Source organism: Gobio gobio (assembly GCF_949357685.1).
Source record: "Gobio gobio genome assembly, chromosome: 4".
Taxonomy (NCBI): Eukaryota; Metazoa; Chordata; class Actinopteri; order Cypriniformes; family Gobionidae; genus Gobio; species Gobio gobio.
In genome coordinates, this window is record NC_137100.1 from 29,481,399 (window position 1) to 29,495,127 (window position 13,729).

Genomic DNA, 13,729 nt, shown 5'->3' on the forward strand with positions numbered 1-13,729 from the left:
CCACAAGCTGCCAAGCCTCCAGTTTAATTTATGACTGCAAGTATACAGGACGTGCAATGCTCCGAAGGCCATTAATTCTACTACAGACAGATGTGGGAAGCTTGTAACTGCCTCAACACCACAATTCACAAACCCGTGAGCATTGCAAATTATTGTTTTTCTGGTCTGTGCATGGTGCAAGAATGTCATTGAATACTTGCTCTCAGATGAAGTGAGAGGAATGTAGGTTGGGATACTGCTGTTTGCATGTGGGATGTTGCACAGTGTTGTTAGTGAGATTGGGACTCTCCAGCATGATGTGGCAGCTCAGCTAAGTCCCTTTTTGGTCGCTGGGCATACTTCCCCCTCGCTTTTCCCATAAGCCCCTGGTGCATGGACAAAGTCCCCTTTGTGTGGGTCGTAGCTCTTGGCGAGAGAACCCAAAGCTTAGAAACTTTGTTTGAACGATGCGATTTTCATTTCTATCTGTCCTTTGCGCTCTCTCCCATACTGAACTCACCCATGCCTCTTTCTCTCCCTCCCTCACTTGTTCCTTCTGTCCCGGCCCTGCTTAACAACAGCATGAAGCGAGTCCCCACTGGGGCTTAGTGCTTGGTATCCATAGCAGAGTTGTCTGTATGCATCGCAGGGTCACTTTGTGTGTGGACTTTAGAGAACAGAGTTGGGACAACGAAGTGGCCCAAATGAGTTAAACAGTACTGCCTAGTCACTTCCTGTAAACTGAACATATCAAAATGACCAAATAATCAATAAATGTATACTTTTTGAGATTTTATTTTGTTTTTTGTTTTTTATTACAATTTCTTGATACATCAATATACATCAATATACCGTTCAAAGGTTAAGGGTCTGTAACATTTTAACAAATGTTTTTTTGAAAGAAGTCTCTTATGCGCACTAGGGATGTGCGGTGAGGATGTTTAGAAGTTGAGTTTTCATAGGAATGAACTGAAAAGGCTTGCTCTGCTATGCACCAGTGGACACGCACCCCTATGAATGGCTGTTGCGCATCTTACTTTAGCTTTAGAATTAGTGCCAATCTGGGGCGGCAATTGAATGGTGGGTTCATTATTATTCTCAAAGTCCCTGTAAAGTCAAAATTAAATGTGTTCTGAGTTTCTCACACCACAGACAAATGTGTTATTAACCACCCAACCAAAATTGCATCATAAAAAAATCAGTAAATAAGTAAATAAAATAGCTTATCAAAATAAGCATGAAAGAAGCAATGAAAGAATAAGCATTCTCTGCTCTCAAATATATGATACCACGCCCACTCGTGGGAAAGCTGTCGTAAGCACACAACACTCACGTACTGCTCACAACGGCACCAGTCAGCGGGACGGGAGGATGAAGGCCTGGGTGAGAGATAGTCGGTTCGGCCCCATTCTACAGCTGGTTATCAGTGAATCCCAGTTGTCTTGTCTATGATGAAAGTTTGTAAAACTATCCGGTGTAAAGTCACTGCAGAGGCAGGTGTTGGTGATCCTCAGCTCTCCATAAAGATGTTCACAAAATGAATCACCTCTTCTTGATATCGTTTTTGTTTTGTAAACTGGTTTGTTATAGATATGTAGTAACTAACAGTACTGATAGTAACTCGCGATCGAGCGGGCGAACTGATGCAAATGTGCTCTAGTTATGATCGTGTTAGGGCAGAGGCCAGGCTTGGTGGCTCCAGTGCGTCATCGACAGTTATGATAGTGTTGGGGGAGGAGCCATATGCACAGTGCGTCATTGAGCCACCGTTTTAGCCCCACCCACAAAATCCTGAACACAGCAATGATGAAAAACTGTTCAACGGTCTAACTCCACAATTCAGTACTACACAGTTCACAGTCTTTGTAACGTGTTTCAGCAATACATTTTTAACATTTATAATGTGTTGAGAAACAAATATCAGAATTGCCTTTACAGGGACTTTAATGAAAAGCACAATAAATCATTACAATGACAAACTCACTTAAATAGGCCCTTTTACTTTTCGCTTTGAAGTTTGAAACCAAATCTTCCGCCTTCGACTTGTCAGTCAGCTTCTCACTCTTGTGATAAATGAAATCTGACTCCTGCTGCTGGTCTGTGCTGCAACTCTCGTTCGGCTCATGCTGCATTGAGCAGACATGTTCAGTTTTTAGTTGTAGTGTCTGTTCTCTAACTGAGCTAAATGATTTTACTACTATAAAAAATCTAAATGACGGTGGGGGTGGTGCCGCGGGGGGCAAGTGATGTAACCAGTGCAGCAAGCCTAATGCTCACTAAAGCTCAGGGTTCCCGCGGGGTCGTCACACCACTTTTTGAGAATACACATGAAAATGCACTATCCAAACTTAAAGGGCTGTAATTCAAGAATTCTTTGGAATATAGACCTAAGTTTAGTCTTGTTTTAAAGCAGACACTCCGCAGATTATTGCTGAAGTAAAAGCAATTAAAAATATGAACGTATGAAAGTTTAAATTTACTGTAAATAAAAAATACTGTACTAAATATTTTTTATTTTATATAAAATTTATATTTTACAAAAATGTTTTAATCAAAAATTACTATAAAATCAAAGCCATATTTCTAACCAAGTTGTGTTCCAAATTTGAAGTTGATATCACAAAAATTGAAGTTCCCATGAGATTTTGTTTAGGCGCAATAACAAAAAATAGCCACCGGGTGTCATTTAAATTCCATTGATTGTTTTTTTTATGCATTTTCCTGTAATTTTCTGTCCAAATGTCACTTCCATCACAAAACGGTCACCAAATATGGAACCTTGAGACTCAGACCTTTCCGACGAAATGTTTTGTCAAGATTAGAAAAGATTTTGATTATAAAGTAGTTAAAATAAATGTTGTAATATGAAACATTCTACTAGGGGAGGAGCCTGCTTAAAGAATTTAAAGTACCATTTCCATGGTAACGCAACATCCAATTTCAAAACGGTTTTCACAGGATGAATTTTGAGTTCGTAAGCTTTCGAATGATACCTAATTTATGATAATTACTAAAATATATGATACGAAAAAAGGCGATCAAAAAAAGAGTGCCAGGTGTCCCGCCAGTGGGACGGTGACAGTTAAGTCTTAAAAAGTCTAAAATTTAAAAATAAAAATGTTAGGCCTTAAAAAGTCTTAAATTCGCTGAAGTATTGAGTTCTAGGTCTTAAATCATTTTAAACAGGTCTTAATTTTCCTATGTCCATGTAACGCTACCTCTAATGCTCATTGAAATGCTCCCGCAGCGCTTAAGTGTGTGTGTGTGTTTATTCCGGCCGAGGTGTTGTAGTTCTTTCTTTCGCTAGTCCACTATAGTTCGCTGTTTTACAACTACAAATGAGACCACCATGCATCTTGTATTGCAGCCAATCAGCTTTCGTGTTATTGGCGCGCGAGTCTCTTTCAGATTGTACCACAGACACATCAAACTGATTTTATTCTTCAGCTTCAGTTCTCCAGTTCTTATAGTTCCGCAATCGGGAAAGCAAAGACAAATTTTTCTCACCTGCCATCTTGCATAATGACCAAATAAAAGACTAAAAAAGATTTAATAAACCACGAACTTCGTTTATTACTGACCGTTGTCGGACTGACTGTGGAGCGCTCGTGCGAATGTCTTCTATTTCTAGGCTTATTGCCCCTGAACGATTAAATACAGACAAATACACACCCTTTACTTGATTACTTTGAGAACTTTTTACTTATTTTAAGCAATTGCTTATTAATGTGGTTTACTTGTAAGATTATGGTCATATTTCCCACTTTAAAGGGGCTATATGCAACTTTTTCCCCAAAATAAACGTAACAATAGCCTTTTTATTTTACCATTTATGACTCAAACATCTCCTGATGAGCATACTGACACCTTGTCCGCTCACAGTGGGTGCACCTATAAGCCTGTATCCTATTTTTCCTATTTTCTGGCGGGTCGTTTTTTCCCGCGCTGTCTGCGGATGTGACGTCACCACCGCTGCGAGAGCGAGCAGAAAATAAGAGCAGTTCTGTTTTTTGGCCACAGGTGTCAGTCGCGAGTTTAAATTTCAGAAAAACGCATATAGCCCCTTTAAGCGATCATGTTATCAAAGCTAGATAGCACATCACTGGACCTTTTATTGTCATGTGTGACTATTGTGCATCTAACATAAAATGGTAAATGTGGCATCCTAATTATGAAAAAAAAAAAAAATGGAAATGACCATTATATTTATATTGACCACAATATATATATATATATATATATATATATATATATATATATATATATATATATATATATATATATATATATATATATATATATATATATATATATATATATATATATATATATATATATATATACTTTTTTTTTTTTTTTTTTTTTTTTGTGAATTAGTTTTTTCCAATCCTGGTGGGATTGAGCTATGAGGAAGTGCAAGTTTACTAATAAATTAATTATTTTGCTTTGCAAGTAATTTTGTGATTCTGCATTTCCTTTGTAAGTTTTTTATTGCGTGATATAGGTCTTAAATTTAATTCATCATGGTCTTAAAAAGGTCTTAAATAGTCTTAAATTTGACTTGGTGAAACCTGCAGAAACCCTGAAAGCTGCATTTATTTGATCAAACTAGAGAAACATTATTACAACTTAAAAAAACTGTTTTCTATTTAAATGTATTGTAAGATGTAATTTATTCCTGTGATGGCTGGAATTTTAGCATTTCCTGTCTTCAGTGTCTCACGATCCTTCTGAAATCATTCTAATATATTGATTTGGTGCTCAAGAAACATTTCTTATTATTATCAATGTTGAAAACAGTTGTGCTGCTTGTTTGTATGTATTTTATGGAAACGTTGATATTTTTATAGGATTATTTGACAACTATAAAGTTCAAAAGAACAGCATTTATTTGAAATAGAAATCTTTTGTAACATAATAAATGTCTTCACTGACCCTTTTGATTAGCTTAATGCATCCTTGCTGAATAAAAGTATTAATTTCCTTTAAAAAAAAAGCTGACACCAAACATTGGAACAGTAGTGTATATTTGATTTGATTTATTTATTTCTTTAATTGTTATATAAAAGTGTATATTAAATTCTTTAAATATATAAGATAAGAGGAACTCGTGGCAGACTATCAAGGCAGAATCTCTGTAAATTATTTGGCACATTTTTATAGTCTCAGTTACAGTGTTATGATTTGTAAACACATGATAGTGTTCAATATGAACAAAGGTGTCATAGATGATGGTATTATGTGTTACGATTACTGATGTTTTGTGGCTAGTGTAGTTTTAGAGTTTCTTTTCATTCTGTTATCACTTTTCCAGGTGCTGATAACATCTCTGACCTGTCTTTCACCATATCAGAAGCAGTAAAAGTTGACAAAAATGCCGGCTTTGGAAAGCTAGTGTTATATCCAGCACTTCTATCCAATCAGATACTGTAGTCTTTCAAAGAAACACAAGCGCTTTATGGATTGTAATTCAGTCTGGAGGTTTCGTCAGAAATCAGACTGTTTAGTGCAGAACTGTACAGTCAGATTACTCATTTACTCAAACAGCTTTTTATCCATGATGTTAATGTTGATGTTATCAACATTAGAAGATGTCAACTCAAGCCAATGACATAAGCAATAGACGATGAATCAGAGGACAGTCTCTCTTTTTATTACAGTATACAACATGCCTATTTGACAGTTAATTCACACTGAGTGCTAAATATGTCACTTGATTACCAATTATTGCTGAAAATTTATTGAATAATAGGGAAATGTATGAAGAATAGTCACCATGACCTTTCACCTTACACAAATTGCTGAAAATTATTAAAAATGTCTGATTATATTTTGTTTGATTATGCAAATTTTATCAAATTCTGTGTTTATTCACTAATATTTAGCGTTTGTTAGCTTATAGCGAGCATTTTAATATGCATTTCATGGGGTAACATCTACTGTGCATTTGTATAAATAAAAAAATCTATAAATATCTTTTAAAAATAAATAAATGTTGTAAAAAATGACTTGAATAAATGGGCTACACCAATTAAAATATATTACAATACAAGTTTTAGATCAGAAACAACTCACATTTTCACTTTTACAGTAAATATCACTGCCAGACTTTAATGATGAACTCAAGTTAGAAAAGTTGGCTTTATTTAGATTGAAAATTACTGTTTACTCTTTTCCACAAGAACTAATAAATATTCAAATTAGAAAACAAGAGAGGAGGAAAGTGAGGCCCTCTTGTGAAGAATGAACAGTTTGTGAAACATTTCCTAATTGTTAATGAGGGGCTCGGGGCAAGGTGCCAAAGTCGGAGGGCCAATGGCGAGGGGGTACAGCCGGAGCAGCCGATGGGCGGGCTGTTGCTCTGGGGTGACAAGCGGGACCCCCTTTTAACTACCTAGGTGTCACTGTGTTAGAGTGGGGTGTACAGGATAGCAGACAACTCTGAGGGCTCTAATGACGGTCTGAGTGCTGCTTGTCTGCGTGGGGTCTCGTGTCTTTGACCTCCCTCCCTCTCTCGACCATCCTCACCAGCTTTGATCGTGTTCTGGGGAACAAAAGTGTTTTTAAAGAGGGTTTTAGGATGGATGCATCAGATAATAACCCGGGGAACATATCTGAGAACAATAATGTGGAGAAGAGTGAGGCTGAAGAGGAGGTGAAGATGGAATCGGAGTCCAATCAGGATGTGGACCCAGATTCAGACCTGTCTGCTGTCAAGATTCCTCCTCCACCTGAGCCAACTTCCTTTGGAGAAAAACTGGAGATCTGGCCTAATGGCATAACTGATGATGGCAAGCTGGAAATATGCAGGACTGTACCTTCGCCTATGACACGCAGTATTTTTCCTGTTGCAGTTTCACCTGCTGCTGAGCGCATCCGATTCATGCTGGGAGAGGACGATGACAGTCCAGCACCACCTCAGCTCTTCACTGAGCTGGACGAGTTACTGTCTGTTGATGGCCAGGAGATGGAGTGGAAGGAAACTGCCAGGTAAGAGCCTCATGGCTTGGATTGGACTCTAAATGAGGCTCAAAAAGGGACCAGAGCTAGAGCCAGTATTATTAGCAGGTACTAGGTGTTGAAAAAAGCTTGTTCCCTGAATATTTATTTGTTTCTTGTAGTACTATTTTATCTCATGGCCAAAATGTATTAATTTAAAATTTGCAAACAGGACTCCTGAAATGTACTCTTTTACATGGGGGGTGGTGTGGGGGTTATAAGTTTTTTGTTATTTAATTTTTTTAATTGTATTTATTTAAATTCTGTTCTTTTCAGCTTTCTATTCAGCATATTAGGATCACGTGACACTGAAGTGTGAAGTAATGGCTGCTGACAATTCAGCTTTGCAAATTGCAGTATTTGACAATGTTAACCTTGGTGAACATAAGAATCTTCTTTCAAAAACATAGTTGTTCAGATTTCAAACTTTTGAACGGGAAGATGGGAAAAATAGTACACTTATGTTCTGTTTGCTATAAAGACCTTTTTAATTACTCTTGCAGACTTGTTACACAGGCGCCATACAATTCATCAAAAGAACATTCAAGTGTACTGGCTCATTGCCAATGACTGCTTGGTGCCAGTATCTGAAGACATTTTAAATGCTTGACAGTGTCTAAAGGAATGGGGAATGGTGTGAAGCAATTTAGAAATGTTGCGTATATGCTTTCAGCTGACACTCAAGCATTTTACAGACACTGTTGCTTTAAATCCCTGTGATCGTGAGATCATTTGAGCAGACAACTTGGGCTGAATCCGAAATCGCCCCCTAAACCCTCAATCACTATTCCCTACGTTAGTCCACTGATACAGTTGTGTATGAAAACAAGTGAGCGAATATGGACAGCCGTTGTGTGTACATCAGCTGTACACTCGTTATTGCGGTGCAATGTGGGATTGAATGAGTGCACTCAATAAAGTCCACTATGTTGTTGGAAACCATACAAATGGCTGTCACCTCGAATAGTGCCCTATTTAAGGGTATAGGGGGCGATTTCGGATTCAGCCTTGGTCTCGGATGAAGGACGAGTCTTGCGTGCAGTACTCATCAATTATGAAGATGTGCTGCTCTTGAATGGGTTTCATCGTTCAGTGAGAGGGGCAGTTTCATGTTAAATTGAGTACCACTCCAGGTGGTCCCCAATCAGTGGCCATTATCACATGCCACAGCGGGCATTTAACAGATCACTACAAATGAGTACAGGAATTATTACTGCTAATCTTTTCTTTTTCAATCAAGATTTTATTTGAGAGATTGTTTTAGAGATGCGATTACAGCCTGTTTGTGTATTTTAGGATTAGAGATTACATATTTAAGCCTTTAAAGCAGATTCGTCAATTTGAATAAACAAAGTTTTACAGGGGGAAAGATTAGAGTTGAATATGAGGGCTGTTTTAGACTCTAGTCTGATGTCTGAGACTGGAATTTGTCTCTGATACATTAGATTTAAGAATATGTATTTAGTGGATTTACAAAGATACACTAACGTTCAGAAGTTTGGGGTCTGTACATTTTAATTAATACTATTATTCAGCAAGGATGCTTTAAATTGGATGCTGTTCTTTTCAACTTTCCATTCGTCAAAGAATCCTGCAAAATGTCAATTTTCAATCAATGATCATCATGATTTCATACAGAACTGTTCACGTGAGACTTGATTTGATCTTCAGTAACTTTGTTGTTTTTTCTTTTAAGGTGGATCAAGTTTGAAGAGAAGGTGGAAAAAGGCGGGGAGCGATGGAGTAAACCACATGTGGCCACTCTGTCCCTACATAGTCTCTTTGAGCTTAGGACATGTATAGAGAAGGGCACCATCATGCTGGACCTAGAGGCCTCCACTCTGCCAGGAGTCGTTGGTAAGCTTTTCTTCTGCAGCCATTTTGGATTTTGAATGTCCTGCTTAGTCAAAGGATGATCTACTAACTTCAGCTGTTTTGGATGCTCTGATTACAAATTTAAAGCCTCTATGGCACTCAAATATCCCTTTTCTAGGGCTGGGTAAAAAATGATTGATTTCTCGATTTTAATCGATTCTCTTTTTTTTTACGAACCGATATCGATTCTTAAATCCCAAGAATCGATTAGTCTATCCTGTTTTCAGTTGATGAATGAATGGTACATTGTAGCGTGCCAATAAAATCCAATAAACCGCAATAATCTTGGTGCTTTGTTACTTTTTATATGAAATAAAGTCTCAAATTTCAAATTACATCCATTTTATTATGAAATTAAAAATAAATAAATACCATTTTGCCACTGTTTAATGTGGCATGACAAATTGCTGTAGCGCAGCTCAAGAGAAGCGGTAGCGCGAAACGCACGTGAACTGATCATCTCTTCCGCTTTAATACCAGTTACAGCGCGAAATAAACATGAATGAACATCTGAAGGTATTAAAATATTTTACTATTTAAAACTTACTGAAATCTATATCGTCACATATAATCACTCAATCAGTGTTTCAACCATGGAAAGATGTCAATAAACCAGCTTGTAAACAATGTCACATAACGTCACATTTACTTCAGATAAAACTTGTTCAGTGACCATAAACTCGTTAGTCAGCTGGAAAAATTTACTCTAGAGAGGAGCTAAATATATGCACCATATTACATATTCATTATACATTTTTAATGTTCTTCAATATTTAATGCATGTTTGAATAAATCCGTCAAGTTTTTATGACAGCCACCATTTAAATGTTTATATTTTAAAAAACGGATTGGAGTAGAAATATGATATGCAATTGTAAAGGTAGTATTATAACTTTATTATTATATATAAAAAAACAACTTTGATTGTAATTTAAATGTTTGTATACAAATCAGTTAATTTTAACCTTAAATATTATAGTTGGCTAATGTAGTACCAACTGACTCCGATAGTTTACAGATTTTTTTGTCTCCTTTTTTTGCCATGTATTGTATCTGATATACAGTGGGGAGAACAAGAAAAAAGAAAAAAAAACTAGAAAAAAAACTAGAAAATCACATTGTATGATTTTTAAATAAATAAATTTGGATTTTATTGCATGACATAAGTATTTGATCACCTACCAACCAGTAAGAAGTCCTACTCTCACAGACTTGTTCGTTTTTCTTTAAGAAGCCCTCCTGTTCTCCACTCATTACCTGTATTAACTGCACCTGTTTGAACTTGTTACCTGTATAAAAGACACCTGTCCATGCACTCAATCAAACAGACTCCAACCTCTCCACAATGGCCAAGACCAGAGAGCTGTGTAAGGACATCAGGGATAAAATTGTAGACCTGCACAAGGCTGGGATGGGTTACAGGACTATAGGCAAGCAGCTTGATGAGAAGGCAACAACTGTTGGCACAATTATTAGAAAATGGAAGAAGTTCAAGATGACGGTCAATGATCATGAGGAAGGTGAGGGATCAGCCCAGAACTACACGGCAGGACCTGGTCAATGACCTGAAGAGAGCTGGGACCACAGTCTCAAAGAAAACACACTACACCGTCATGGATTAAAATCCTGCAGCGCACGCAAGGTCCCCCTGCTCAAGCCAGCGCATGTCCAGGCCCGTCTGAAGTTTGCCAATGACCATCTGGATGATCCAGAGGAGGAATGGGAGAAGGTCATGTGGTCTGATGAGACAAAAATAGAGCTTTTTGGTCTAAACTCCACTCGCCATGTTTGGAGGAAGAAGAAGGATGAGTACAACCCCAAGAACACCATCCCAACCGTGAAGCATGGAGGTGGAAACATCATTCTTTGGGGATGCTTTTCTGCAAAGGGGACAGGACGACTGCACCGTATTGAGGGGAGGATGGATGGGGCCATGTATCGTGAGATCTTGGCCAACAACCTCCTTCCCCCAGTAAGAGCATTGAAGATGGGTCGTGGCTGGGTCTTCCAGCATGACAAAGACCCGAGACACACAGCCAGGGCAACTAAGGAGTGGCTCCGTAAGAAGCATCTCAAGGTCCTGGAGTGGCCTAGCCAGTCTCCAGACCTGAACCCAATAGAAAATCTTTGGAGGGAGCTGAAAGTCCGTATTGCCCAGCGACAGCCCCGAAACCTGAAGGATCTGGAGAAGGTCTGTATGGAGGAGTGGGCCAAAATCCCTGCTGCAGTGTGTGCAAACCTGGTCAAGAACTACAGGAAACGCATGATCTCTGTAATTGCAAACAAAGGTTTCTGTACCAAATATTAAGTTCTGCTTTTCTGATGCATCAAATACTTATGTCATGCAATAAACTGCAAATTAATTACTTAAAAATCATACAATGTGATTTTCTGGACATCACTCACAGTTGAAGAGTACCTATGATAAAAATTACAGACTTCTACATGCTTTGTAAGTGGGCAAACCTGCAAAATCTGTAGTGTATCAAATACTTGTTCTCCCCACTGTATATCCAAAATAATTGATATTGAATCGAATCGTAATTGAATCGAATCATGAAATTTGTGTCAATACCTAGCACTAGCCCTAACTTTTTCCACCAAAATGGTGCTGGTGCTCAGGAGAGGGATCTGTGAACTCAAACCGAGTGACCCACTGATTTAAGAGCTTTAAAATAAGCTTTAAAAAACTTTAAAATAAAAAGCACATTGCTGTCTTTGCCTCTGAAACTTGTTTTGAAAAAAAAAAAATTCTTTACATTTTATTACTTCTTTATCACAAACAGCTTTTGATTCAACCTTAATTCAATAAAGTAAAATGTATTGCAATCAGTTCGCACATGATATTTATATCTATTTATAAGCCTATCAATTTATTTTAGACAGACAAGAAAAATAAGGCTGAAAGTACACGTTTTTAGAAAATATTTTAACATGATTCAGCATATTTATGTGATCAAGCAAGACTGCTTTTGATGCAAAGGTCAGACATTATTGAAATTAAATTTTGTATTTTTAGGTGGATGAGGAAGATGTCACTGTTCAATTGGACTACTGCACACAAACAATCTAGTTTCATGCAATCAAAATTTTGCATTAATCGTAGTTTTGTACCAACAGGTTTTTTAAGCCTTTCCCCCAATCATTGAGCTGCTTTTTCTGTAGTAAAAGCATGCAGAATGGTTTCATGTAAGGCACCAGCACTGGCACCTTGTCGATGGACAAAGGGCAAAAAAAAGATTATAAAGATAACACTTGAGATCAGATCAGGCTCAGAGAAAAAAGCTTTTCCAAATGTACTGTACGGACTGAGATAAAGCACGTGTGATATGCATTCATTGTCTCGGCCAGAACAGCCCATCTATTTATTTGCTTTCCAAATGCTCACATGTCAGGATGTATTCATAGCTCTGTTTAATACACTCCCCTCTCAACCTCCGCTGTAACTCTGGGTTCAGATGCACGGGTGATTGCATCCATTCAGGATGGCCATTCCTTTTATACTGAATTCAGACAGAGCGTGAGGAACGTTGAAAATTGTGTGGCTGTTAAACAACTATACTGCACTCACTGTTAGCAAAGTATGTGATTCTGGTGATTATTTCATAAGCGATTCCATAGAGGATTGATTGAAAAAATGAGTAATTTACTGCTGCTGTCTGGATTTTAGATGGCTGGTTAGAGATTGTAACCACTGCCACCATTCAAGTGAGATTTATTAATTCACATTCTTGAATCGTATACTCGTATCTCTTACTCAGAGCATGATGTGTCAAGTCCTATTATCAATTTGCAGTAAATCTGAAGTTTGGCTCAGTTAAGCTCAGTGAACCTCATAGTGTGCCTTTTGAGCTAAAAATGAATTGAAGGATCAGCCATTAAGGGCCAAACCATTCACAAAAAGGGCCTGAGGGCTTAGGCCTCGTGTCTTTGACCCTCTTTAATAAAAATAGATGCTTACAGGAACCACCAGACAATCTTATACACAAGCCACTGCCTCATTAGAAGTCCACTTCTAACGGCTAAGAATAGAACGCAATGTGTCGCTTCACTGACACCGACTTCAAGTTCCTTCAGAGAGTTCAATTTCAAGTTCTTGTTAAAAGTTTTAAGAACAGTGTTATGTAAAGTTGATATTTAAATAAAAAGATTGCTCAGTTGTTATGGGGGTGTAATGAGCTCCTCAAAATCTTCAGAAGTGAAAAAACCATTAGGCAGGTCTCTTCTAACCTTTATTTTGCTTTCTCACGGTCTACCTGTCTCTGTTTCTTTCAGAAATGATCACTGACAGTCAGATTGAGAATGGTCTCTTGAAAGCTGACCTGAAAGATAAGGTCATGTACACCTTGCTGAGGAAGCATCGCCACCAGACCAAGAAGTCCAATCTTCGCTCTTTAGCTGACATTGGCAAGACGGTCTCCAGTGCAAGTAGGCTGTTTTCCACCCCGGATAATGGTAATATGGGTGGCAGTTTGGTGCAGTTATTTTTAACCCTCCTTTTTCCTTTTAAGCTCCTTTTTCTTTGTAAAATTATTTTTGATGTAATATTTTGTGGAGTGTTTTTTTCCCCACACTTTTATAAATATAATTAGTTCAAATATTTTTTCTTTGATTTTTGTGTTTTGATTTTTCTTGTGTTATTCACAAAGATAACGGAAGAACCATTTTTTTTGTTTGTTTTATTAGTTTTACTTTATTTTGAAGATTTACATCGCCACTTTTTACAGATTACAGATTCGATAGCATCTGTCACATAGTTAAGCATTAAAAATGTATGTTTCTAATTAATGTTTAACTAATTTGCTGATTTTATTGAGTAGTTGTCTCTGTATGTGTTAAAGACTCCATGAAATCACCTGAAATTGTGACGTATGCA

The 13,729-nt window shown here is 37.5% G+C and overlaps 1 protein-coding gene across 5 annotated transcripts in view; it reads left to right on the forward strand.

Moving 5' to 3' along the window:
- slc4a4a (solute carrier family 4 member 4a) overlaps window positions 1-13,729 on the forward strand; it is an 88,231-nt gene that overhangs the window by 38,425 nt on the left and 36,077 nt on the right. For 3 of the 5 annotated variants that reach the window (XM_079815055.1, XM_079815051.1, XM_079815053.1), the window contains 3 exons: window positions 6,834-6,969; window positions 8,675-8,835; window positions 13,129-13,308. In XM_079815055.1, the coding sequence (XP_079671181.1) occupies window positions 6,834-6,969; window positions 8,675-8,835; window positions 13,129-13,308 (477 nt within the window). The remainder of the gene's footprint in view (window positions 1-6,833; window positions 6,970-8,674; window positions 8,836-13,128; window positions 13,309-13,729) is intronic. The other 2 variants (XM_079815054.1, XM_079815052.1) reach the window with 1 other exon arrangement.